This window comes from Oncorhynchus masou, chromosome 25 (genome assembly GCF_036934945.1).
Source record: "Oncorhynchus masou masou isolate Uvic2021 chromosome 25, UVic_Omas_1.1, whole genome shotgun sequence".
NCBI classification, from domain to species: Eukaryota; Metazoa; Chordata; class Actinopteri; order Salmoniformes; family Salmonidae; genus Oncorhynchus; species Oncorhynchus masou.
The window spans coordinates 40,504,688-40,530,688 of NC_088236.1; the positions used below are offsets into that span (position 1 = coordinate 40,504,688).

Here is a 26,001-nt window from a genome sequence, read left to right on the forward strand (position 1 = left end):
TCAATGTTTATTGTAGCAACAGGTGCAGGCAAGACAGGTCACGGCAGGCAGGGGTCGAAGATCCAGGGTAAGGCAAAGGCACAGGAAGGCAGGCGGACTCTGGGTCAGGGATGGGCAGAGTTCAGTTATCCAGAGGTGGAGAAAAGGAGAGGCTGGGGAAAATGACAGGAGCGGACAGGAAAAACGTTGGTTAGCTTGAACGAACAAGACAAACTGGCAACAAACGGACAGAGAACAAAGGTATAAATATACAGGGGATGACAGGGAAGATGGGTGACACCTGGAGAGGGGTGGAGACCAGCACAAGGACAGGTGAAACAGATCAGGGTGTGACAGGTGTTCAGTGTAGGCCTTACATTCCATGAGTCTTTGGGGGAAAAACAGAGTGGGTTGAGTCACTGATGTGGTCTTCCTGTCTGGGTTGGTGCCCCCCCTTGGGTTGTGCCGTGGCGGTGAAACACCCCACCAAGCACACACCATTTCTTCTCTTATGTCTCTCTCTCTCTCTCTCCCCTTATCACTTTTAATCTACTTTCGTCTTCTCTGTTCTACAACTCGGTATTTACATTTTTGGCGGGATTACGTCACAGCAACTTTACTCCACTGTTGTACTCCACTCTATCTTCTACTCTGTTTATATTTGTCTGTTGGCCTTATTACTCCCAGGAGTGATTGACTCTCTGTGAGACTGAGACAGAGAGAATGTTTGAGAGGGAGACATATTGAAAACCACAGAGAAACAGCTATAACAAGTCAATGAGAGAGAGAGAGAGAACAGAGAGACAGAAAGAACAGAGGGGTAGTACATGAAGGAGAGAACACAGAGAGAGAGAGAGAGAGAGAGAGAGAGAGAGAGAGAGAGAGAGCACAGAGAACAGAGGGGTAGTACATGAAGGAGAGAACACAGAGAGAGAGAGAACAGAGAGACAGAAAGAACAGAGGGGTAGTACATGAAGGAGAGAGCACAGAGAGAGAGAGAGAGAGAGAGCACAGAGAGATCGGGAGAAAGCAGAAAGAGGTAGAGAAATCTGCAAGGAAAGCGGCTCATTCTTATCATATGTGGCAGACATGTCCAAACTGATCCCCTGCATGGGCCCTGAAACCTGCCACAGCTCACGCCCCATCACTTGCACTTAACACCTTTCCCACTCTGCTCTGCTGTAAAGCCACCACTGTCTCACCTCAGTCTCAGCGTTGGTCATAGATAGCCTTAGTACATTACTGTGCGCCTGATAGTTCAATGAGTATGTATGACTCCAATATCTACACCAGCATACTACTTAGTGTAAAGCAATGTATTGGACATTTGAGTGGCTCCGGTGGTGCCAGTGTTGATAGATCCATATGTTTTTGATGTAAATATCCTACAGGTAAGTAAACCTTTGCGAGTCTACGGAACTCTACTTTAGGCCCCCGCTTCAGACTACTATAGATCACAATAGACTGCCTCAACCCCCCCCCCCTTTCAGACCCCCTAAACCTTCCTGTGGGATCCATTTCCGTTTCCTGCACCCTAGCTGAATACCAGGCCTGCGTCTTCTGCCATTTCAGGCGAAGCCCGTCACCATACTAGAAAGCCATTATTCTGTGTTATTCATTCAGAATTAAGAAAGGCACATGCAAGATGTTATTCATCGTGGGTGTTATTCACCCACCCTCCTCCCCACTTTTGGTAATTATAAACCTCTGAAATAAAAGACAAGCCACAGATGAAGACTATTGTTCCGGCGACTTGATTCCACCGGCTGAAATGTCAGAGATGAAGTGAGCAATCAGTGTGTTGAAAAAACCCCAAGTGCGTGTGGACCTCATTCATAGAGATAGCAGACCCCCGTGTCTATAGCCCCCCTCCCTCTCTGCCACATGCAGGTTTTTGATTATGTGCGTATCTAACTGAAACTTCTCCAAACTGTAAGGATGCTAAGAAGGCTGTATCACATCCGGCAGTGATTGGGAGTCCCACAGGGCGGTGCACAATTGGCCCAGAGTCGTCCGGATTTGGCCGGAGTAGGCGGTCATTGTAAATAAGAATTTGTTCTTAACTGACTTGCCTAGTTAAATAAAGGTTAAATTAAATATAAATATGAGTAAGATGAGGGGGAGTGAAAGAGCCTGTAATTTGATGAACAAGATATTTCTATTGAATGTGATCTGTCTCGCACTCTATTTCTCTCTCACTCTCTCTCTCTCTCTCTCCAGTTGTCTTGATGTCTTCATAAACTCCCCATATACCTCGTAGAGCATAGCGCACACAGTACTGTAGTTGTGTTCTGATCCCCAGCTCGCTCTGTAGCGAGTGATAGCACCTGAACCAGGAGTCACTTAATGACGGGTCTCTTGTAACCTTCATCTCCCTTGTTCCCCAGGAGGATTGAGTAACCCAACAAAGACTTTGCTTATACAGCTTGTGCGTGTGAATTTGACTGGATGTGTGCGTGCCTGTAACGTCTATGCCTCAGTTTGTGTGTGTGTGTGTGTGTTTTGAAAAGCTGTAGAAGTTTTCCTCTTGCCATGCTCCATTAATATTGATGTGAGGCGTTTTCAGAAATGAACAGTAAACATTACACAAAAGAATGGAGATTTGTTGTGTTATATGCCGTGGTTTAACAATGTGCGAATAGTTGAAGTACAAAATATGGGTTCTATCTACAACAGTGTTTCCCCTTCACTGGTTGACCTTTTCTTGTGGCAACAGGTCACAAATCTTGCTGCTGTGATGGAACACTGCGGCAGGGTAGCCTAGTGGTTAGAGTGTTGGACTAGTAACCGGAAGGTTGCAAGTTCAAACTCCTGAGCTGACAAGGTACAAATCTGTCGTTCTGCCCCTGAACAGGCAGTTAACCCACTGTTCCTAGGCCGTCATTGAAAATAAGAATTTGTTCTTAACTGACTTGCCTAGTAAAACAAATAAATATTTCACCTGATATGGGAGTTTATCAAAATTGGATTTGTTTTCAAATTTTTGGTGTGCCTGTGGTATCTGAAGGAAATCACTCTCTCTCTGAATAATTGCTCTCCCAGGTAGAGGCTTGTTCCCCCCCCCCTGCAGTGTCGTCTAATGCTGTGTTGGCTTTTGGGTGCTGGGAGGGCTAGCCGCTTAGCTGTGTAGTGCTGCATTGGGGGAAAGCAGCCCTGTCTCCCAGGAATGCCCTATTGGGCACGGCTGAAGAATGAGCTTTTGTTGCTCCCGTTGTTCCTCCCGGGATGTTTTGGCTGCCGAGAGCTGACGTGAAGACAGGAATAGGGTAAGGCGTATCCCAGGCAACTCTCTGATGGTTGTGAGGGGAAATAGGCCGGAGCCTTTTGGTTAGCGGCTTACTGTTATTTACAGGCCTGGTTACTGTAAGTCATCCTCAAGGTTATAATTAAAAGTCTGGGTTAGGGTTAGCAAATATGAATGTACACCCTCTTCTTGTAAGCAACACCTATTCACACGTTTTAATTGCGACAGTCCTGAGACAGATGAACTCACCCAGTGGTCTCTGTTTTTGTGATATCTGTGGGCTGAGCTGGTTGTGATTAGTTTGAATTTGGTGAACTTCACATGTGGAGAGGATAGTTTGGATTGGGCTGCATTGGTATGTTCAAATAGATCATATGAATCCCCCACAGTGGGCAGATAGGTGTAGGAGAGGTGACTGCCTGGTTGTGTGTGATGCTATGCTGCCACCTGCTGGCATGAAAAGGGAGTGCTTCAAAATGAGAGCTCTTGGGTGCATCTCAACAGTGAGGTAGCTTCCTCTCCTCATTCCCCTGCCTTCACATTCACTGATGTGATGGAGAAATTTAGAGAATTCACACCATATTGCCTTCATCTAGCGTCGTGTTTTCGGATCAGAGCAGACGAAGAGGAAACTGTTAGAGGAAGCCACGTGGCAGAATTGTGATGCACCCAGTAACTGCCGAGGTGAAGGAGATGAACAATGCAAGTGACTTAGATTGATGATGGACACCCCAAGCAAAGTGTCCAGAGGTGGAAAAAAGTCCTCAAATTTCATACCTGAGGAAAAGTAAAGTTAATATAAAACGACTCAAGTAAAAGTAACCCAGTAAAATACTACTTGAGTCAAAGTCAAAGTATCCGATGTTAAATGTACTTAAGTACAGTGGTGGAAAAAGTAATACTTTAGTAAAAGTACAAAGTTAAAGTAAATGCTATACATAAAATTCCTTATATTCAGCAAACCAGATGGCACATTACTTTTTTTTTGACAGCTAGGGGCAACTCCAACACATTTACAAAGAAAGCATTTATGTTGAGTGAGTTCACCAGATGTGAGGCAGTAGGGATGACCAGGGATGTTCTTGATAAGTGTGTGAATTGGACTTTTTTTCTGTCCTGCTAAGCATTTAAAATATAACTAGTACTTTTGGGTGTCAGGCAAAATGCATGGAGTAAAAGTACATAATTCTTTAGGAATGTAGTAAAGTAAAAGTTGTCAAAAAAATAGTAAAGTACAGATACCCCAAAAAACAACTAAAGTAGTACTTTACTTTATTTTTACTTAAGTACTTTACACCACTGAAAGTGTCACCTGTGCAAAGGAGTACTACCAGTAAATAAATTATTGTTGAATCATCTGACAGTTACACTGCAGCCTACGAGAGATGCAACTTCGAACATGTTTAATAAGAATACAACGTCAGGCAGGACCATACAGCAGCAGGACAAAAGGATTTTGAACAAGCCCAACACATACGACTGGTCCCTGAACACAGACCCATGGTTAACTGGGAAAAGACTAAACAAAAATCCAAAGCTATGACATGATGCTTCAATAACTACAGAATTCCATGATTTCTTACAACAGTCAAACGTATGCAATCACAGCTGAAAGGACTAGAAAATAACATTGTATTGGAGGTTAGGTAAACTCTTGGAAAGCATATCAATTATTTACAAGGATGTGGCTTATCCAGCTAAAGCACATTTTGGGAATAGGCCATTCTGCCATTCTACACTTTGTTTCTTTATAAAGGCAGAATACAAGTGAAAGAAGAGTGTGAGAAGAAGCAGATGACCCTGGTTAATGGCATTGGTCTGATTCTACTGAGCACGGTCTCGACTGAGCTAGATGATCTCATTATTAAACAAAGGAAACATGTTGGCTCAGGGCTGTGGTTTGGTGCCAAACTGGAGAGCAAGCCTACTAGTATTACGAACAGATGCCTCGGGAGTACAGTTGCCTAATCCAACACTAGTGCCTGGTACTTGATCAAATATAAGCCATGTTGTTTTGACAGTTTAATGAGCACTTCTAGCTGCACTGATTTATAGAACATCTGACAGTTAGGTACAGAGGACAAACACACCCAGACAGCTGTAGTCCTAACAAAACTTGAAATCACAGGGAAACATTTCAATAGGGGTCTGACCAGATGAAAAGCATTAATAAACCAGCTACTGACCTGATGAACACAACCCCGGCCTTCAGTGTAATACCATTAAAAAAACAGAACACTGGAGCTGGGGGAAACAGATAAACATTAGAATGGCCCTTGTTGAATCATGTTCTCTTACTGTATATTGTAGGTTTAACTAGTCAGTGGTGGCACCAACATTTTTTCACGGTCATTGTGTAGTGCTGCCAGTAATAATACAATATTTCTTGGGGCTGCTAGGCTCTTGAGTGGCTTCAGCACATGTCTTACCCCTCCCAGGAGACACCCATGACTACACTACTGAGGAGATAACTAGCACTGCATGATAAGTGTACCGGGGGGGCCCAGGACCGAGTTTGGGAAACCCTGCACAGGCTAATGACAGGGGAAGTCAGATAAGACCGACAGTGAGCACACTGGGTATACATTAACGCAGAGTCTGCTGTGTATACGTTTGAGAAACTGTATGTATATGTTGGTCTAAGGTATAGTACTGCTAACCACTCAGGTATATAGGTCTGGGGAACACAGAAATCCCTCGACAACTGGTGGCAAGTCCGTGCTCTAACCAAACAGTAACCATAAATTAACCAAGAGAAAACTTTCCCTCTGGCCTTTTAAAAATGGTAGAGACCGATCCCCATCCCACATTGCATAGCTTTCAATACGTCATTGTTGAATACCATTTACTTATGCATATCAATTGCTTACCCCAGTACATTTTCTGGGTATGGGTGGAGGGGAATTTAAGGTATCCTGCAATAATAAAACGACCATGACGTATTTTTTAAAGGAACAAAGCTCAAAATGTGAAGAGGAACATGGGGGGGGGGGGGATATAGAACCGTATTCACATATTTGGTCTACGTAAACATGAATATATTAACACCAGCCATATTGTTTCCTCTGCCAAGAGTATGGCAGAGGAACAGTCTCAAGTACATTAAAATCTCTAATCACATTAGCTCAACTCATTTTGAACAACTTATTATAAAGCGTTATGTACGCATGCGCAACACTGTCCACTTTGTCCTCTGACGAAATGACAAAGAAAGAAAAACTCACACATGCCCACCACATCCATCTGCAGAGAATCAGAGCCTTGGACTTGAGACTTGTTCATAATGGCAGTTTGAAGTGACTCAAATCCATTTTGTTTTTTGCATATCCGATTTGAATTTCTTTTCCCTAAAGTTTGAACAGCCCAAAAGCACAGGGAATCAGATATTTGAAGCCACATTTCAAACCACCTTCATAGGTGGTTTGAAATCAACTACAAATCTGATTCCGGGCCATGCGACTTGTCTGAATGGTCAAATCTGATGTACTTGCCCTCATTTTTATTATTATTATTTTTAACACTTATTTGGTATGTCTTGTTGCTTGCCAACTTTGACAAGAACATGTAGCTAACTAGCTTAATGGTTTACAAACAAATTAGTAAAATGTGCTAGAACGCTAAAGAGCTACCTAGTTGACTGCTGGGGCTAGCCAAAAAGGACTCATTTTGAAAGTTGGTTCATCTTATCCTTTGAGCTTTAAAAAGAAAAAGTGTTCATTCACTGATTTTGAACATTCAAAGCAACTGGGAAATGTTCATGGCAGGCATTGGTGTCACCTTAGCTTGCTACACAACTTCTGAGTGACAGGAAGCATGAGCACCACCAACAAAATCATCCTACACCACTGCTCACACACCCCGTTGTCATAGTAACAACTTGCGTAGCCATGTCAGCAAATGACTGCGATCTGAACACACAAATCTGATTTGGTCACTTGTAACTTGCTGTTTGGACAGTCCGTACTCCAAAACGGATTTGAGCACCAATGCCTGCAGTGTGAACAAGGCTTCATTCTTCTCTTATCTCAGTGGAATGAGGGTCAGTAAAAACAAAAATTATGGAAACTTTCAACATACAGTTATGTGGACCCATTTAAAAAATGTCAGACAAATCTTTAGTGTTAAATAAAAATGGCCCTCATTGCTGGGGTGGGAGAATGCTGGATTTGACCAATGAGGAACTATACAAATTAAGGAAATCAGAGAACTGGAAGCTGCATTCAAGCATGTCTTTAGCCAACCATGCAGTTTGTGTAGGTCAAATAAGAACATCAGTTTCTCAAATAAAATAATGCAGACTAATTCAGTGCTGTGTATAATGCAACTATTTAGCCAAATGAAAGATAGAGGACTTCTCTGCTTCAAGGCAGACATTTTGAATACACCCGAAAATGAAAAGGAGGAAAAACTAAGTGCAAAGCCATGAGACTGAACCCCAATTCTAAACAATACAAAATTACCATTCATTTCAAAAGGACATTTTGTCACATATGCTGGATAGGTGCAGGGAACAGTGTTGACCAGGGAAAGCCATATTAGTACTGCTTCCCTGGAGCAAGTGGGGGTTAAGTGCCTTGCTTAAGGGCACCGACAGATTTTTCACCTCATGTGCTCAGTAATTTAACCAGCAACCTTTCAGTTACTTGACCAACGCTCTAACCACTAGGCAACCTGCCACCTTTAGCAGTGGATTTGGTGGTACTGGGCTCCTCTCAACAGACATTCAATTCCTGGAGTTGCACATTACCAGGATCATGTCATTTGGCACCAAACTTGTCCAATTCTAAAGGTTTGAAAAAGTAACATATTGGCAGAAAGAGCATAACAGACAGGAGAGCCACCCAGTCATTCAAACTGCAATGGAAAACACCCAAAGCAGTGTTTGGAAAAATCACTTGGCTCTTTTTGATGAAGTAATCGTGGCACTCCTTAACGTCAGTGGTTCATGTTTGCTCCACACTAAAATACAAGCAAGGCCTCTGCCGGCCAGGTCACTAGGCCTAGTGAAAAATTAAAATTTGGATGGATACTTGCGACAGCGACTTTACCGAGTGATGAGCAATGCGAGAATGAACAACGTGTTGTGTGATCAGTGGCCCTTCGTGATCTTGTTGGACGACGTCATGGACGAGCTGGCAGAGGCTATGAAGAAGTTGTCCTTTTTGAGTTTGAGGTGTTCAGGGAGGTCCAGCTTTCTTTTGGCCTCCTCAATGTCATGGTTGATCGCTGCTATAAGGGCATCTGCAAACACAGAGAAGGGGTGAGAACGTGTGGCCTTAAGTCTGAGGATGGCTGTGTGTGTACAAGGATGGAGGAGCGTGTGTGTACACCAGTACTCACTCTTACCAAGTGAGTCATAGCTCCTCTCTGGACGGATGTATCCCACCAGGACTACACTGAGGATCTGGCCATAGAAATCTTCTTTAAACGTGTGGATCACATGAGTCTCCTGTAATACAGGTCAATCAATAAAATGTCAACAATCAACCACAAGACACAAACTTAGGTAACACCTTATCCGAACCAGGGTGAAGTCTGGTTGATAGGGGTCGAGGGTCTAAAATGAAATACACTTTGATTTGAAATTTGGGTTATTAGTCACATGCGCCGACGACAATAGGTGAAATGCTTCCTTTACAAGCCTTTAAACCAACAATGTAGTTTAAAAAAAAAAGAAATAGAAGTAGTAAGTAATTAAACAGCAGTAAAATAACAATAGCAAGACTATAGACAGGGGGGTACCGGTACAGAGTCAATGTGTGGGGACACCGGTTAGTTGAGGTAATATGTACATGTAGGTAGAGTTATTAAAGTGACTATGCATAGATCATAAACAGAGTAGCAGTAGTGTAAAAGAGGGGAGGGGGGCAATGCAAATAGTCTGGGTATCCATTTGATTAGCTGTTCAGGAGTCTTACGGCTTGGGGATAGAAGCCTATTGGTCCTAGACTTGGCGCTCCGGTACCGCTTGCCGTGCAGTAGCAGAGAGAACAGTCTATGACTAGGCTGGCTGGAGTCTTTGACAATTTTTAGGGCCTTCCTCTGACACCGCCTTGTATAGAAGTCCTGCAGGACGCTTGGCCCCAGTGATGTACTGGGCCGTATGCACTACCCTCTGTAGTGCCTTGCGGTCGGTGGCCGAGCAGTTGCCGTACCAGGCAGTGATGCAACCAGTCAGGATGCTCTCAATGGTGCAGCTATATTCAAATACTGTTAGTATAACATGATCTGTTAGACACAATACAACAAAATGCACATAGCAAAATTTCTCATTTGAGAATTTCTCAATTCTATGGACAAGCAACACCTCAATAAATAGACATTCATTAGCAGTTAAACATAAAATCAGTATGGCACCAAGACAATCAAATATAATTAAAAACTGACGTCATTCACCACACACAGTCAATAACAAATCAGTCGCAACCTTTAAAACTGGGTACCCCTTTTTTTAACAGTTCAGACCTCTGGTAGTTAAGTCTTACTACATTGCAGGGCCTATGCTTCTTACCTCAACGGAACTAGATGAACAAGCACAATCCTTGCTGTTACGGATACAGTTATCCTCTGTGTGTGTGTGTATCCTGTGTGTGTGTTTCTTTTCTCTCCTTCTCCCCTCACAGGTGAAAATCATCACTCCCCAATCAGTCAACAATCAATCATCAATCAGAAGACACACCTCCTCATATTTCCTAAACCTATCACAGTTCTTTCCCCATGGTTTAAAAACCCATCATTTGTTTGTTCTAGAGCTCAGCTCAATCTCTCTGTAAATGCCATGTCTGTAGGTCTCTGTGTTTCACTCTCGCTTTGTGTCGTAACCTCTCTTTTGTTTAAGCACCTCATAGCACTTTGTCATCACCTGTGAGTATAGGTGAACTTTGTTAAATACACTAGTTAGAACTGGGCGGACCACCCACTGTATTTTTGGTTAGTTAGTTAGCTGTTGTTAAAGTAGGCTAGTCTAGCTTAGGGGTGTTTTTGAATACTTATTGTTTCTTTCCTTGGGTCCAGCTCAGCCCCTTTTCCTGCTCCCCCCATTACCGTGTGTTTATAAATAAACCTAGAGTTTGACGGTAGATTTCAGTTGTCGTGCTTATTTCGTTCACACTTTTCCTTTGTCACAACAATAATTTGCATGAGTTATGTTACGAGTCTCATTACCATCCCCCCTAGACTGTCGGGCCAAAAGGGATTCGTAACATAAGTGGAGCCTCATCTGGGATATGTCATAACTGACACCCATGCCGCTCATGTAGATTGTTGTAGTGGTATAGTTCAGTGTTGAGCGTCATAGCTGAAGTAGCATTAGTGTTTGCTATTTCCTTTGGCACTTGTGAAGTAGTGTAAAAATGACTACTTTTGATTTGAAATCTTTTTTGGATAACCCTTCGTGGGAGGTTTTTGACAAATGTCGTAGAGTTGATTTAATGACCTTGGCTGACCATTATTCAGTATCGATTCCGCAGAGTTTAGTTAAGGCGGAGGTGAAACGGATAGTATTAAATGTATTGTTGGAAGAGCAGGTGCTTGTGTTACCGCTGCCTGAGCCTACTACCCCTGTAGCGGATGTTGCTGCTCCTGTAAGACCATTGGTGTCTGATAATGAGGGAGAGGCTAAAACACCAGCCACATTGTCCCATTTTGATCCACTCTCCCCACTGTCAAATGGTGATGCCAGGAGGGATGTCTGTTTAGCACAGTTCCAACTGGAGGTGGAAGAGAGAGCCCAAATTAGGCGAGAGACTCTCCAGTTGGAGATGTGTAAAATAGAGGCAGAAAAAGAACGAGAACAACGGCATTTAGAGATGTGTAAAATTGAGGCAGACAGAGAACAAAGGCAGTTGGAGTTCAAAATGCGCCAGATGGAACTTGAGGCAGAGACAGCGAGGCTAGCCTCCGGTCCTACTGTGCCTGTTTGTGAGCCGTCCTCACCTGCTGTGTCCTCAAACACGTTTGACATTAGTAGGCAGATTGACTCTCTGAACAAAGGTACTAAGGCAGAGGTTGACTCCTATTTTTGTGTATTTGAGCGTATAGCCGTAGCATTGAAATGGCCTGAAGAGGTTTGGTGCCTATTACTTCAGTGTAAATTAACTGGTAAAGCCCAAGAGGTTGTCAGCGCTACCTCTGGAGGACAGTTTGAATTATGAAGTGGTCAAAGCTACTGTTCTTCGTGCCTATGAGCTTGTGCCTGAGGCATACCGACAGAGATTTAGGTCTCATAGAAAGTCTTCTAGTAAGACTTATGTGGAATTTGCTAGAGATAAGGGAAATCTGTTTGATAAATGGCATGCTGCTAGTAAGGTAACTGATTTCAACTCTCTCCGGGAGTTAATCTTGTTGGAAGAGTTTAAAAATTGCTTACCCGAACGCATTGTAGTTTACCTAAACGAACAGAAAGTATCCTCCCTGGCAGAAGCGTCTGTGTTGGCAGACGAGTTTGTGTTGACGCACAAGAGTGTGTTTTCGGCTCAAACTGAGAGTAGAGCTACTGAGTTTCCTACCTTTAGTCCTAGTCGGCCAGCAGTAGTATGTCAAGCACGCCAGAAGAATGAGCGTCCATGTTTCTATTGTCATAAAGTAGGACATATGATTAATGATTGCTTCCTGCTTAAACGCAAACAAGGGATGCCTCTTCGTGTCAAGCCGCCAACAGGTGTTGCTCTAATTCGTACGGTTGTGAGGTCTGCAACAAAACAGGTGCCTCAGGGTAACTGTAGTTTGAAAGTCTCAGTCCCCGACCGCAGTTATGAACCATTCATTTTCGAGGGGTTTGTGTCCCTAACGAATGACGAAGCGTCTCAACGACCGGTTAAAATCCTTAGAGATACTGGTGCGGCGCAGTCGTTTATATTGTCTGATGTGTTGCCCTTGTCTGACGATACATACTGTGGTTCCAGTGTGTTAGTGCAGGGTATTGAAATGGGTTTTGTCCCAGTGCCATTGCACTTTGTGAAAGTACACTCTGAGTTAATCAGTGGAATATTCAGAGTGGGGGTACGCCCTATGTTGCCAGTGAAAGGTGTGACCTTCATAATGGGTAACGATATTGCCGGAGGAAAGGTAGTACCCGTATTGGATAAAAGTGACCACTCTCTCTCGAATGAGCTGGCACAGAATTATCCACATGTGTTCCCCGCTTGTGCTGTCACTCGTGCTCAGGCACGACAAGAGGGTGATGAGATAGATTTGTCGAACACTGTTCTGTTCAAAGAGGTTGATCAAGAGGTTGGATTGTGTGATACCTCTGAGAAGCATGGACAGGTGCGCCCTGTTAATGCCAAGGTCTTGGCTATAACTGCATTCCCTGCACCTACCACCAGACGAGAGCTACGCCGCTTTTTAGGGATGGTTGGCTACTACCGTAGCTTCTGTAAAAATTTCTCTGCGGTAGTTGCTCCATTGACCGATTTGCTTAGTCCGGCTAGATCATTTGAGTGGTCCCCTGATTGTAAGAGAGCTTTTGAATCAGCGAAAGCACTCTTATGTAGTACACCTGTACTTGCTGCTCCTGATTTTGAACAACCGTTCAAACTTGAGGTAGATGCTAGTGCCAGAGGTGCTGGTGCTGTTCTACTGCAGCAGGACAAGAGTGGAGTGGATCATCCCGTTTGTTATTTTTCACGTAAATTTAATAAATGTCAAACAAACTATGCGACAATAGAACAAGAAGCTCTTGCTTTGTTGTTGGCTCTGCAATACTTTGAAGTATATATTGGTTCCAGTGCCCTACCCGTGATTGTATATACTGACCATAACCCCTTAGTTTTTCTCCACCGAATGTACAACCAGAACCAGCGCCTTATGCGTTGGGCGCTGATTGTACAAAATTATAATTTGGAGATCCGCCACAAAAAGGGTTCTGATAATGTGTTGGCAGATGCTTTGTCTCGTGTGTGAAAATGATTTCTGCATGTTTTGCAAGGTTGTTGCTTTGTTGGGAGTATTAATTGAAATACTGTAGTCGCAACCCCTAGGGTTGCTCTTTTAAGGGTGGGAGTGTTACGGATACAGTTATCCTCTGTGTGTGTGTGTGTATCCTGTGTGTGTGTTTCTTTTCTCTCCTTCTCCCCTCACAGGTGAAAATCATCACTCCCCAATCAGTCAACAATCAATCATCAATCAGAAGACACATCTCCTCATATTTCCTAAACCTATCACAGTTCTTTGCCCATGGTTTAAAAACCCCATCATTTGTTTGTTCTAGAGCTCAGCTCAATCTCTCTGTAAATGCCATGTCTGTAAGTCTCTGTGTTTCACTCTCGCTTTGTGTCGTAACCTCTCTTTTGTTTAAGCACCTCATAGCACTTTGTCATCACCTGTGAGTATTGTTTTTGGTTATGGTGTTTGTGTTTGATTGCTGGTGGAAAAGGGGGAAACCAAGACAAGTCGCCCATGGGCATACACTACCCGTAGGTGAACTTTGTTAAATACACTAGTTAGAACTGGGCGGACCACCCACTGTATTTTTGGTTAGTTAGTTAGCTGTTGTTAAAGTAGGCTAGTCTAGCTTAGGGGTGTTTTTGAATACTTATTGTTTCTTTCCTTGGGTCCAGCTCAGCCCCTTTTCCTGCTCCCCCCATTACCGTGTGTTTATAAATAAACCTAGAGTTTGACGGTAGATTTCAGTTGTCGTGCTTATTTCGTTCACACTTTTCCTTTGTCACAACAATAATTTGCATGAGTTATGTTACGAGTCTCATTACCATCCCCCCTAGACTGTCGGGCCAAAAGGGATTCGTAACACTTGCGCTTGCCTTGAGTGCGTGCGCTTTTGGAGAGGGAGTTCCAATGCTAGAGCGGTCGGTATTTAGTGCAGTGGTGGGCAACGGAAAGCAAGCTTTGCCAGATGACGTTTCTTCACAAGAGACTCCGAGGAAACCCTAGAATTTCCTTATACAGTGACTTCGGAAAGTATTCAAACCCCTTGACTTTTTCCACATTTTGTTAATGTTAGTCTTATTTTAAAATGTAGTAAATATTATACCCCATAATGACAATTGATTTAAAAATACAATAATATAATAATAATAATTTACATAAGTATTTAGACTCTTTCCTCAGTACTTTGTTGAATCACCATCGCCAGCAAGTACAGCATCAAGTCTTCTTGGGTATGACAAGCTTGGCACATCTGTATTTGCAGAGTTTCTCCCATTCTTCTCTGCAGATCCTCTCAAGCTTTCAGGTTGGATGGGTAGCGTTGTTGCACAGTGAATCAGGTCTCTCCAGAGATGGGTTCAAGTCAAGGCTCTGGCTGGGCCACGCAAGGACAGTGCCTTTTTAGGTGCCTTTTGGCAAACTCCAACCGAGCTGTCCTGTGCCTTTTACTGAGGACTTGCTTCCGTCTGGCTACTCTACCATAAAGGCCTGAATGGTGGAGTTTTGCAGAGATGGTTGTCCCCCTGGAAGGTTCTCCAATCTCCACTGAGGTACTCTGGAGCGCTGTCAGAGTGACCATCGACGCTGCAGACATTTTTTGGTTCACATCTCCAGATCTGTGCCTCGACACAATCCTGTCTCAGAGCGCTACGGAAATTTCCTTTGACTTCATTGCTTGGTTTATTCTGATATGCACTGAATTGTGGGACCGTTATATAGACAGGTGTCTATACAAATTCATACAATTAATATGCTACGCACAAAAGACATTTGCATTACAGAAAACAGCTATTCCCACCCCACAGCTGGGTTTCTCTTGGTGGCAGACACCGAAGCAGAGGTCAATGAGCAGCTTTGCTTCATTTCCTGTACAACTGTAGGCGTGCACCAAAGACTTGATATGCTGACTCCAACCGTCTGTCTCGCTAAAGAGTCCAACACGTTCAGGAGTTTGGTTGAACCTCTCAGGTTGAGGGTCTTCTTAGGGGTGATAGGGTGTGGTTCGAGACATCTTGATTCCCAACAACTCTAATGAGTTTACTTTCAAAAGTCTCTTCCTTGGTCAAAATGCACCCTGGATAGAAAACCAGTGGTCTATGAAGAGTTCTCGCAGTACCCGTGCCAATGTAGTCACTTTCTTATCTTTTGTTGAGAAAACCTGACCGTACTGGGTGACGTGGACAGTGTCACCTCTAACAGGTTACCTATACCTTGTTGGTCAGGTGCTAGGGAACGGAAGTCTATTCAGATCAGATCCCATGGAACGTTGCTAGAGATCGACCCATTTCGGCAACTAATCTCCCAGTTTCAGACACAGGGCTCTACATTACGGGACATGCATAGAACCTGTCCTTTATCAGCCTATTGGTTCTGTCTACACACATGCGACCATCTCATCATGGCGCTGGTGCAGGGCCTGGGAGTGTTACTTCTGAGGGAGCACCAGTTGGTGGACCTCTGACTGGGGTGTGTGTCACTTAGTAGACTAGACCATCCTTGAGTTCCAACTTCTCAGAGGAACTGGGGTGAGAGTTGGTGGCTGGAGAGAACAGAAGTATTTAGATATTTTCCCCATAGGTTTGGGGATCCTCTCACGAGGGTCATGGGACATGCATATAGTGAAGGGATGCTCTCTGGAGGATCCCAAGTCTCAGCCACTCCACTGAAAAATATCTGCCTACACATCACTGCCAACAGTGATGGGAACTTTCATCCGCTGCTCACTGGCCATTGCTGTATGCAGGGGAGGGGGGGGGGGGGGGCTAGCCCTAGCCCTCAACCCTCTGATCCAACAGGTCCCAGACGTGCTCAATGGGATTGAGATCCTGGCTCTTTGCTGGCCATGGCAGAACACTGACATTCCTGCCTTGCAATGTCCTTGCAGGAAATCATGCACAGAACGAGCAGTATGGCTGGTGGCATTGTCGTGCTGGAGGGTCATGTCAGGATGAGCCTGCAGGAAGGGTACCACATGAGGGAGGTCTTCCCTGTAACACACAGCGTTGAGATAGCCTGCAATGAGCTCAGTCCGATGATGCTGTGACACACCGCCCCAGACCTTGACGGACCGTCTACCTACAAATCGATCCCGCTCCAGAGTACAGACCTCGGTGTAATGCTCAATCCTTTGACAAAGTGCAAATCCGACCATCACCCCTGGTGAAACAAAACCACGACTCGTCAGTGAAGAGCCCATTTTGCCAGTCCTGTCTGGTCCAGCGACGGTGGGTTTGTGCCCATAGGCAACGTAGTTGCTGGTGATGTCTGGTGAGGACCTGCCTGACAACAGGCCTACAAGCCCCCAGTCCAGCCTCTCTCAGCCTATTGTGGACAGCCTGATCACTGATGGAGGGATTGTGCGTTCCTGGTGTAACTCGGGCAGTTGTTGCCATCCAGTACCGGTCTCGCAGGTGTGATGTTCGGTTGTACGATCCTGTGCAGGTGTTGTTACACGTGGTCTGCCACTGCGAGTAAGATCAACTGTCTGTCCGGTCTCCCTGTAGTGCTGTCTTAGGCGTCTCATAGTATGGACATCACAATGTACTGCCCTGGCCACATCTGCAGTCCTCATGCCTCCATACAGCATGCCTAAGGCATGTTCACACAGATGAGCAGGGACCCTGGTCATATTTCTGTTGGTGTTTTTTCAGTCAGTAGAAAGGCCTCTTCAGTGTCCTAAGTTTTCATAACTGACGTTAATTGCCTGCCATCTGTAAGTGGTTAGTGTCTTGTTCATTAATTGTTCAAGGTTCATTGAACAAGCTTGGGAAACGGTGTTTAAACCCTTTATAATGAAGATCTGAAGTTTTGGAATTGTAATAATTATCTTTGAAAGACATGGTTCTGAAAAAGGGACATTTCTTTTTTTGCTGAATTACAAGTACAGGGTAATGATAAAGGGATCTTGGCAGAGCCTCCAAAGTAACACACCCTTGTCATAATCAGGGTAAAATCTGTTTGTGGTCTAAAAGGGGTGGTCTTGGGTTGAAAATGAAATAACCCTAGGTGTGTACTCATTCCCAATTCAAATACCTTTAGAATAACCTAAACCATTATCAGACACACTACAACAAAATGAACACAGCAATAAACATTAAACATAATCCTATCAGTATGGCACTAAGTCAACCAATAGACTTAGAGCTCACCCCAAACTACTTCGACACACGGTACTCACAATACAAATTTCTCTGACGCTTACGGAGTTGACTTGCTAGTATAAGGTTATCTGGCTTGGGTTAACTAGTTAGAAGCCAATATTAGCTAGTAGCGTCGCATCTTCATAGAATTGCTAGAGTCGCTATCTGGAAGAGGGGATGTGATGGTGTGAGGGTGCTTTGATGGTGATACTGATTTACTTTGAATTCAAGGCACAATAAACCTATGTGGCTACCACAGCATTCTGCAGCCATACGCCTCCCATCTGGTTTGTGCTTAGTGGGACTATCATTTGTTTTGCAATAGGACAATGACCCAAAACACACTTCCAGGCTGTGTAAGGGCTTTTTGACCAAGGAGGAGAGTGGTAAAGTACTGCATCAGATGACCTTGCCTCCACAATCACCCAACCTCAACCCAAATGAGATGGTTAGGAATGAGTTGGACCGCAGAGTGAAGGAAAAGCAGCTAACAAGTGCTCAGCATGTGGGAACTCCTTCAAGACCGTTGGAAAAGCTTTTCTCATGAAGTTGGCAGAGAGAATGCAAAGAGATTGCAAAGCTGTCATCAAGGTAAAGGGTGGCTACTTTGAAGAATCTCAAATATATTTTGATTTGCTTAAAACTTGTTTGCTTACTACATGATTGAATATGTGTTATTTCATAGTTTGTGTCTTCACTATTACTCTACAATGTAGAAAATAGTAAAAGAACCCCTTGCATGAGTACCTGTGTCCATATATGACTGGTACTGTAAATACAAATATATATATATTCTAAACTTAAGTTCAAAAAATACAATTTGTTTTGCAATTTTGAGTCTAAAAAAGGTGTGGAGACCAACATTATTTTATATATTTTTAAATTTATTTTTCAAACTTATTTTGGAAGAAATAGGGAATTATTTGAGAAGTGCTGAGGTGCCAATATATTTTGCCACAACTATATTGGCCTATATACCTTTATAACCTATATGGATGGGCGAGCTGGACTTGCCATGGATTTCTTGGCGTTGTTGTAGTAAGGGTTACAGCCGATGCTCATCACCATCTTGTGGATGTCTCCGTTGTCCACGCACGCCCAGCCATAGTAGATTCCTGTGCTGATGTCGCCAGGCAGGAGCTCCACCACAGAGTCTGTGAAGTTGGCTGATCAGAAGAGACATTCAAATGACATTACAGGGCTTGACAATTTTTTTCAGCCACTTGTCCTTCAGACAAAGTCAGTAACACCATGAGCCAAAATGGTGGAGTACATAGAAGGGATGGTGAAATTATTTTCGGTCCCGTTCTGTGAGCTTGTGTGGCTATCACTTCGCAGCGTAGCCGTTGTTTCACCTAGACGTTTCCACTTCACATTAACAGCACTTACCTCAGCACTTTGACTGAGGCAGCTCTAGCAGAGCAGAAATTTGACTGACTTGTTGCAAAGGTGGCATCCTATGACGGTGCCACGTTCAATAGGATGCCACGTTCAAAGTCACTTAGCTCTTCAGTACGAGCATTCTACTGCCAATGTCTGTCTATGGAGATTGCACAGCGGTGTGCAAGATTTTATACACCTGTCAGCAACAGGTGCAGCTGAAATAGCAGAATCCCCTAATTTGAACGTGTCCTCATCCTCTTGGTCATTTAGTGAACCTTTAACATCATGTCAAATGTTTCAGGCATGTCCACTAGCTAGCTAGTAAAATAGTACAACTTGGCTAGGCAAGGTAACTTATCTAGTTCGTTCATTAAGTGTGAATGCCCCAGAAGCCGGTGTTGAGGATATATTGGCACATTTGCCACGATGGCTTCTCGGGAATTATCCCTTTTATAATACGGGTTAGCAACATATTCAAATATGATTGACGTATTGTCATCAAAAGCTACATTTTGGTTATTTTATTCATACAATGTCATCCTTCCACAATATATAGCCCCGACACAAATCTAGGGTTGCTTCCCAAGCCGGCTGGTCGTTCGTTCTGTCGGTTGACAGAGACGCGACCCAGTCGTCCAGTCTGTTTTTCCATTGCCATATTGTCTGGAAACGTACTTATCCCTTGCTTGCTATTGTTGGATCCTGTGTTTTACATTATAGCCATTACCATATATATGATTGAATATTATCTGCTGTTGGCTTGTGTGGATGGATGTATGTGTTATGCAACATAGCTGACTTGAAACATTGTTAAAAGTATCAGGGCCATGGAACTTTCTCATGATGGAAAAATACAGAGAAGCATGAAGACAGGAACTGTTCAAATTAGTTGGGAGGGGGGCACATTCAGTGCGGGGTGTTGCGAGAACAAGCGGTCTTTTGTTAGATAACAGGAGCCAGGTGCGAGATAACGGTATGGAGCATGAGAGCCTGGATGTTCTTCACATCTATCAACAGAAGCGCCAAGAGGCGGGGCCCGCCTGAGCGCCTGCAATAGACTGGACAAGTTTAAACCACGCCCAGTCTACTGTGATAGACAGTTCCAACCCGTCTGTTGGCCTATCACAGTATAAAGAATACTGTTTTACATACGTCTTGTCAGTTCTCTGTTCTGCCCTGCGTGGAATTACAGAGAGCCCGTATATACGAAAGTTGCATTTGCCATTTATTACTTAGCTAATAAAAAAATGCATAGTATAAAATCGGTGACTCATTGTTATATTTATCCTGATACCAGATTTGAATTACGCAACTCTAACACTAGCTATACACTACAGTAGTAGCTGCATTTGTTAAAACTGTTTTCTAGTGACATTTAACAACGAGGCACGATTTCGCCAGACATAGAAAAAAATGCTCTCTCGTTAGGACGCTGTTTAGAAGAGCTAGCTAACTATAGGGTGACCAGACGTCCCCGTTTTTGGTGGCCTGGACCCGTTCTTAACTGTGCGTTAAAAACAGATCGCAAAGTGAAATATTTTACTTGGCAAGAAAAACCGGGCAGCAGAGCCTAAGGGTTGATATCTCAATCGCGTTGTGCTGTTTAGGCCAACAGAGGGGGCTGCTCGCTATAGCAACTTCATTCACTCTTCTTCTACTAACTACTTGCTCGCGATAGTTTTAGAGAAAACTGCTGTGGAAAACTCGGCCAGAAGCTAGCATGTATCAAGTGAATCCACAACATCACCACAAACGTCTTTTCAAGCCAGGTACGTTACAATCGTTTGAGATACTAGCTAGTGATGTTATGTCACAATTTATTATCTAGATAGATGATCTGCTCTATAAGGTTATGCTAGCTAACGTTAGCTATGTAGACTAAGTTGGTTAGCTAGCTACTGTTATGGTAGCTAGGTTAAACGTTCACATGTAAACATGCAGTGGACGGGCTATTTTGAAAATATGATTATATTAAATGAATGCACAATTAATTATGATAATATTTTGTAGATTACAGTTTTAATGGTTTGGCATTATCATAAGTAGTGTGAAAATATATTTAGAAATGTTAATGGATAACAGTAGCCGTGTAGAGGAAGACTGGATACGAAGAAGAGTGAAGGAGACAGGAGGAAAGGTATGATTACAGAGCCTGCCAATGTATCATTCCAAACTATGTTTTTCAGATAAAATACAAAAATGAGGCAAGCAATGGGAATCTGTTAACCAAAGTATTTTATCTAATAGTATGCTATTTATTAATACAGATTGGAGAGGAAGGAATAATTAATGGAGTAAAGAGTGAAGCAAGGAGAGTGTAGAAGAGTGAGGTGGAAAGGTGAAGAGAAGGAAAGGAAGGAAGACGAGTGAAGAAAAGAATAAAAAGTTGAGTAAGAAGAGTGACAAGGAGAGTGAAGAGAAGACAGAGGAGATACAATGACTCTTTCCAAGAAACGGAAATGCACTCATGAAAAACAGAATTTCCATTTATAAACTCAGGTCAAGACAATCGAATGGTTCACTGCACCCTTTGTAATTCCTCTCTTTCAGAACGGCAGAGGTAGAACATCAGCAGACGAAAAAGCATAAAGCCTCTGAGGGCCTGTGTTAGTATGCCCCCTGGCTGAGACGCAAAGAAAGTTCAAGGAGAGGGGCTACAAGAATGATCAGATTAATATTGCCATTGAGAAAATTCAAAACAAAACATGACCTTTTTCAAGGTCAGTCTCTCAAAAAGACACATTCTTGCATTTTAACTACCTGCTATTCAAAGTGCTCTGAACAAATTAAGGGAATTGTTCAAACATTGGCACATCCTAAAATCCAATGATAGTCCTGGTAATGTGTTTTCGGACCTTCCCTTGGTCGTATTCTCGCGGGGCAGAAATCTGAGACCAATTGGTAAACTCTGATTTACCACCCCAAGATATTCCTGAACAACATCTATTTGCGCCCCTACTGGATGGAAATTACAAATGTAATGGCTGTGCTCAATGCAATGGCACTTATAAATGTAGATCCTTCAAACACCCACAAACAGGGAAATCGATCCCAATAAAAGGTGTTATTACGTGCTCCATTAAGGCAGTTATTTATCTTATAACCTTTCCTTGTGGTAAAAAAATATGTAGGTAAAACAAAGCGCGAATTAAAAGTACGTATCTCAGAGCATCGTAGCACCATTAAGTGTTAACTTTACTTATCCAGTTGCGGCCCACTTCTTGGAGGCAGGCCACTCGATTTCGTCTCTGCGTTATATTGGCATCGAACATGTCACCCTCCCTAGGAGAGGGGGTGACCTTGATAATTTATTGTTAAAACGAGAGGCTGACTGGATCTTTAATTTAAAGACCCTTGCTGCCTGGATCTTTAATTTAAAGACCCTTGTGCCCTTCGGTCTCAATGTAGACTTTGATCTGAAGCCATATTTGTGATTGTGACTTTGCCATTGTAATTGTTTGTAAACTTGTGTAGTCAAATTAATCTATGATCGTATGCTATCCATTTGTTGTTTGTATGCTGTTCTTTGTATGACATTTTAATATTTGATTATTAACCAATGATATTAGGCCACTCTTGGCCATGATTACAGACACCTGTTTATATAGTGTCAAGACATGAGTCATCCCGCAGTGTTTGTGATTATACCCTGATGAAGACAGCTTGGCTGTCGAAACGTTGGTAATTACATTTTTGCATCTGAGCTCCTAGAGTGTTCGGCTCTTTTATTTTCAAGTTTTCTACTCCGCTAGCCAGCACCTCGTCTTAATAGGTATGCGTTTCTTTTTCTTCTAGTATGCCCTCCTGTCACCACATTCTTCAAGAAGGTAGAGCCTTGAATATGGTTTAGCTGTGCAGTAGGGTGTCTTTGCATACCACACTATGCAACACAATCAGTTACAGATCTATGGACTGCACAACACAACTGACACAAAAGCTTTGAGCCAAAGTTTACATGTGCTAGGACAAAATGTGACACAGGACCTAGACCAGGTTGAATTTGTGTCCCTGTCCATTGATGCGCCAATCATGGACATGTTGAGCTGCTGCCTATAGTAGTCAGATATTGTAAGATATGAGGGCAGCACCACTGTGGAAACAAAACTGCTTGATTTTGTTGAATTGAAAGGAGAAACAGCAGAGGAGATTGCAGCTGAGGTCCTGGTTGTCATCCAAAAATGTAACCTGGAAAACAGTCGTGGCATTTTCTGCCGACAACAAATACCAACTTTGGAGGACTGAATAGGCTGGGGAGGGTCAACGTCCATACCAAAGTTAAAAATGCTCTGCAGTGGGAGGTAGCTTAGGTTGTCCTGCTCACATTCATATCACAGTCAGAACAGCTTTGGATATTATGTTGAGTACCTGCTCACAACAATATTTGGATATGTTCATATTTTCACCATCAGAGTAGAAAGACTGAAGGACTTTTGTGAGGTTTTTTTTGGCCAGGAGTACCATGACATTTTAGGACACAGCAATGTTCGCTGGCTGTCCATGCTCTAGAAAGAGTGCTGAAAATGTATGTGCCATTGAAATCCTTTTTTATTTCTGAATACAAATGCCCTGTTGTCCTGCGAACAATGTTCAAAGATCCACTGACTGAACTTTGGCTGGCCTTTGTCAATGGAAACCTGACCGTATTCAGTGACACGATCAAGATGCTTAAAGGCCAGGACGGCTGTGCTGTGGAGTCCGCTGCAATTCTGAGAAACTTTGAGGCAAAATTGACTGCACGACGTGACGTCAACTTCATTACAGTTTTGGTCAGAGGACTTCTGAGAGAGCTAGAGGAAAATGGAGCCATGTCTAAAGAGAGCTCTCTCAAAACATCCCAATCGTTCTTCACTATTGCTGTGAACTACTTGCAAGCATGGGGAAAGCACACAGATAATCTAAAAGATTTACATTGTCGCCTTTTTAAAAGGCAACCTCTGCGTTAAGAGATCCAGAAGGTACACTGCAGGAAAAATACCCCAATGTGACCATCAATGAGGATGCATTGTGTGACGAGGTTACTGGCCTGCATGAGTTCCTAAAGGGGGGAAATCGCTTGAAGAATGGAAAACATCTGAGACACCGCTTAGTCAGAGAGGGAGTACGGTGGTTACCCACTTCAAAGCGAGTGACATCCCACACACTAACCTAGCTAGATTAGCGTCTGTTGTCATGTGCTTACCTGGAAGTAATGCACCAGTCGAGAGTGTTCTCCCAAATGAATGATATGGACAGCAGCAAGAAATAGGTTCACTGTTCCTACCATCAAGGCCATGCTTATTGTGAAGACAAACGTCAACCTCCCCTGCCAGGAGTTCATGGAGAAGCTGGCCAAAGACAGAGCAATCCTGAAGAAAATACATTCTTCTGAGAAATAGAGATCAGGTTGGTATAAGTATATTATATAGTTACCAATCTCATCAGCATCTTATTTCTTCATTAAGTATTTCACATACTATTGTGTGTTTTTTCAATTTTGCTCATGTTCTATTCTGCTCTTATTCTAGCAGGGCCACTGAATGGCTGTTCAGATCAGACAGTTCTGTCTTGTCTGTAGTGTTTCTGTAATATAGTTGTCTTCGCTGTCTGTCACAGTGTTCCTGTTAGACTAAAATACATAAAACCAGAATTTGACCCCTTTTTTATGTCATAGATAATGACATTTGATATTTGAATTATATATTGACTGCCGAACTGGAAATGGACAGATTTCTGAAATGAAAACCGGCGACACCTTAAACGAACACAATAAACGTCTAACTGAAGCTGGAAATCATGCAAACTAGCTGCACTTAGTTTTTTTTTAAATTGTATGCTCATTTTGTATATAGATCCATAAAAATGACCTGATTCTTGATTTCGACTGACTGAGAAACGCAGCCTGACTCGCTCGTCCCGACCCCATACACATTCATTACTATGGGACAGTTGGAGCCCGAATTTGAATATTGAAACAATGTTGCAGATGTCAGACAGACATAAATGCTAGTCTAAAAGAAATGTGGGAATGTCTAGATGTGCTTTCTATAGTGGAGACCAAGTTTATAACTTCCCTGCCTGGGTCGATAATCCAGGCTGTATCACAACTGGCCGTGATTGGGAGTCCATAGGGCGGCGCACAATTGGCCCAGCGTCGTCTGGGTTTGGCTGGTGAAGGCGTCATTGTTAATAAGTAGTAGTTCTTAAAACACTTACCTAGTTAAAATGTTAAATCAAATATTAAAAAAATAAATAAAAGGACAGTGGATTGCGCAGTCAGATGGAACAGTAAATAGGCATTAACGTCATAGATTTAGCCAGTGGTCATTTGTGGAACAGACACCGGCTGGAACGCGCTTTTAACCAATCAGCATTCAGGATTAGATCCACCCGTTGTATAGCTGTAGTTATCTGTTTCGCACATGGATTTGTTTTACTGTTTCCTTGAAATTATTTTCAGTCATAAAAAGATAGCCAGCTAAAATACTAAATTAACTAGCTAGCTAAAGTGTTAGCGCGATACATGGCCTATAATGTCTAACTAGCTGCCAACAGCAGTAACGTTAGCTATCTAAGCAGTGAAGTCAAATCATAATGATCAAACCACATGCGGGTGAAGTATACCGTTAACACAAACATATCTAGAGGATACCGTTAGCTACGTTTAACATTACCTGTGAGAATTCCTAGTTCTTTGCTTCCTCGTCCGAATCCTCGAACGACTTCCCCCCGGCAGAAATACGGAAGATTCTTCATGTCTGCTCTTTTCCAACTGGAGACGACTTTCAACAAACGTTAGCTAAATTGTTAACGAGCTGTGTAGTAAGCTACCGAGTCAAGCCTAGTCTCTAAAAAGCTTGCTGTAACGTTAGCTAACTCGACACACACTGGTGAGGATGACCTCGAAACGAAAGACAACTAGCTAGCTAACCGCAGGAAGAGATTATTCCCACGCAATTCCAACAAGGACCACAGTTCGTATTTTATTGTTTATTGACCGGCGAAAATTACAGAACAATTAATTTAGCTAAACTAGCTAGGTAACGTTAGTTTGATATGCTTTGGTCAAGTACCTAGCTAAGTGGGTCTATTTCAATGTGTAATTGAGGTCGACGCTGCTCGGTGTTTTTCTAATTTAACCTATGTGAATGAAGTCGACGATGCTCAGTGGTTTGCTGCAATCTGGTCTCAGAGCATATAGTATTATTCTGTACGTACTTCTTGTTCGGTGGGATTTATCAGCAGTGGGCGTCCAACGTTTTGGTGCATTACCGCCACCTACTGTACTGGAGTGTGGGTCAGAGACAGGGAGAAACTAAAACCTACCTGCCAGCCCTGTTACCATAACAAAATACCTTGAAAAAAGTGTTAATATCTACTCAATATATTTGTTAA

The 26,001-nt window shown here is 43.0% G+C and overlaps 1 protein-coding gene and 1 long non-coding RNA gene across 3 annotated transcripts; one reads left to right on the top strand and one right to left on the bottom strand.

Moving 5' to 3' along the window:
* On the bottom strand, nt 1-25,912 carry LOC135514327 (riboflavin kinase-like). 2 transcript variants are annotated; one of them, XM_064937728.1, is made up of 5 exons: nt 25,281-25,912; nt 18,262-18,413; nt 8,570-8,672; nt 8,272-8,464; nt 1-152 (listed from the first exon to the last, which is right to left on the bottom strand). In XM_064937728.1, the coding sequence occupies exons 1-4, from the start codon at nt 25,360-25,362 to the stop codon at nt 8,313-8,315; spliced, it is 489 nt and encodes a 162-aa protein (XP_064793800.1). In that variant the 5' UTR covers nt 25,363-25,912; the 3' UTR covers nt 1-152; nt 8,272-8,312. The 2 variants fall into 2 exon arrangements, with proteins under 2 accessions (XP_064793800.1, XP_064793799.1); XM_064937727.1 differs by lacking the exon at nt 1-152 and having other exon boundaries at nt 4,479-8,464; nt 25,281-25,911.
* Nucleotides 20,248-22,467, top strand: LOC135514325 (uncharacterized). The gene is made up of 3 exons (XR_010451664.1): nt 20,248-20,399; nt 20,694-22,311; nt 22,426-22,467. It is a non-coding gene; the product is annotated as an uncharacterized LOC135514325 (long non-coding RNA).
* Nucleotides 25,913-26,001: the final 89 nt, after the last annotated feature.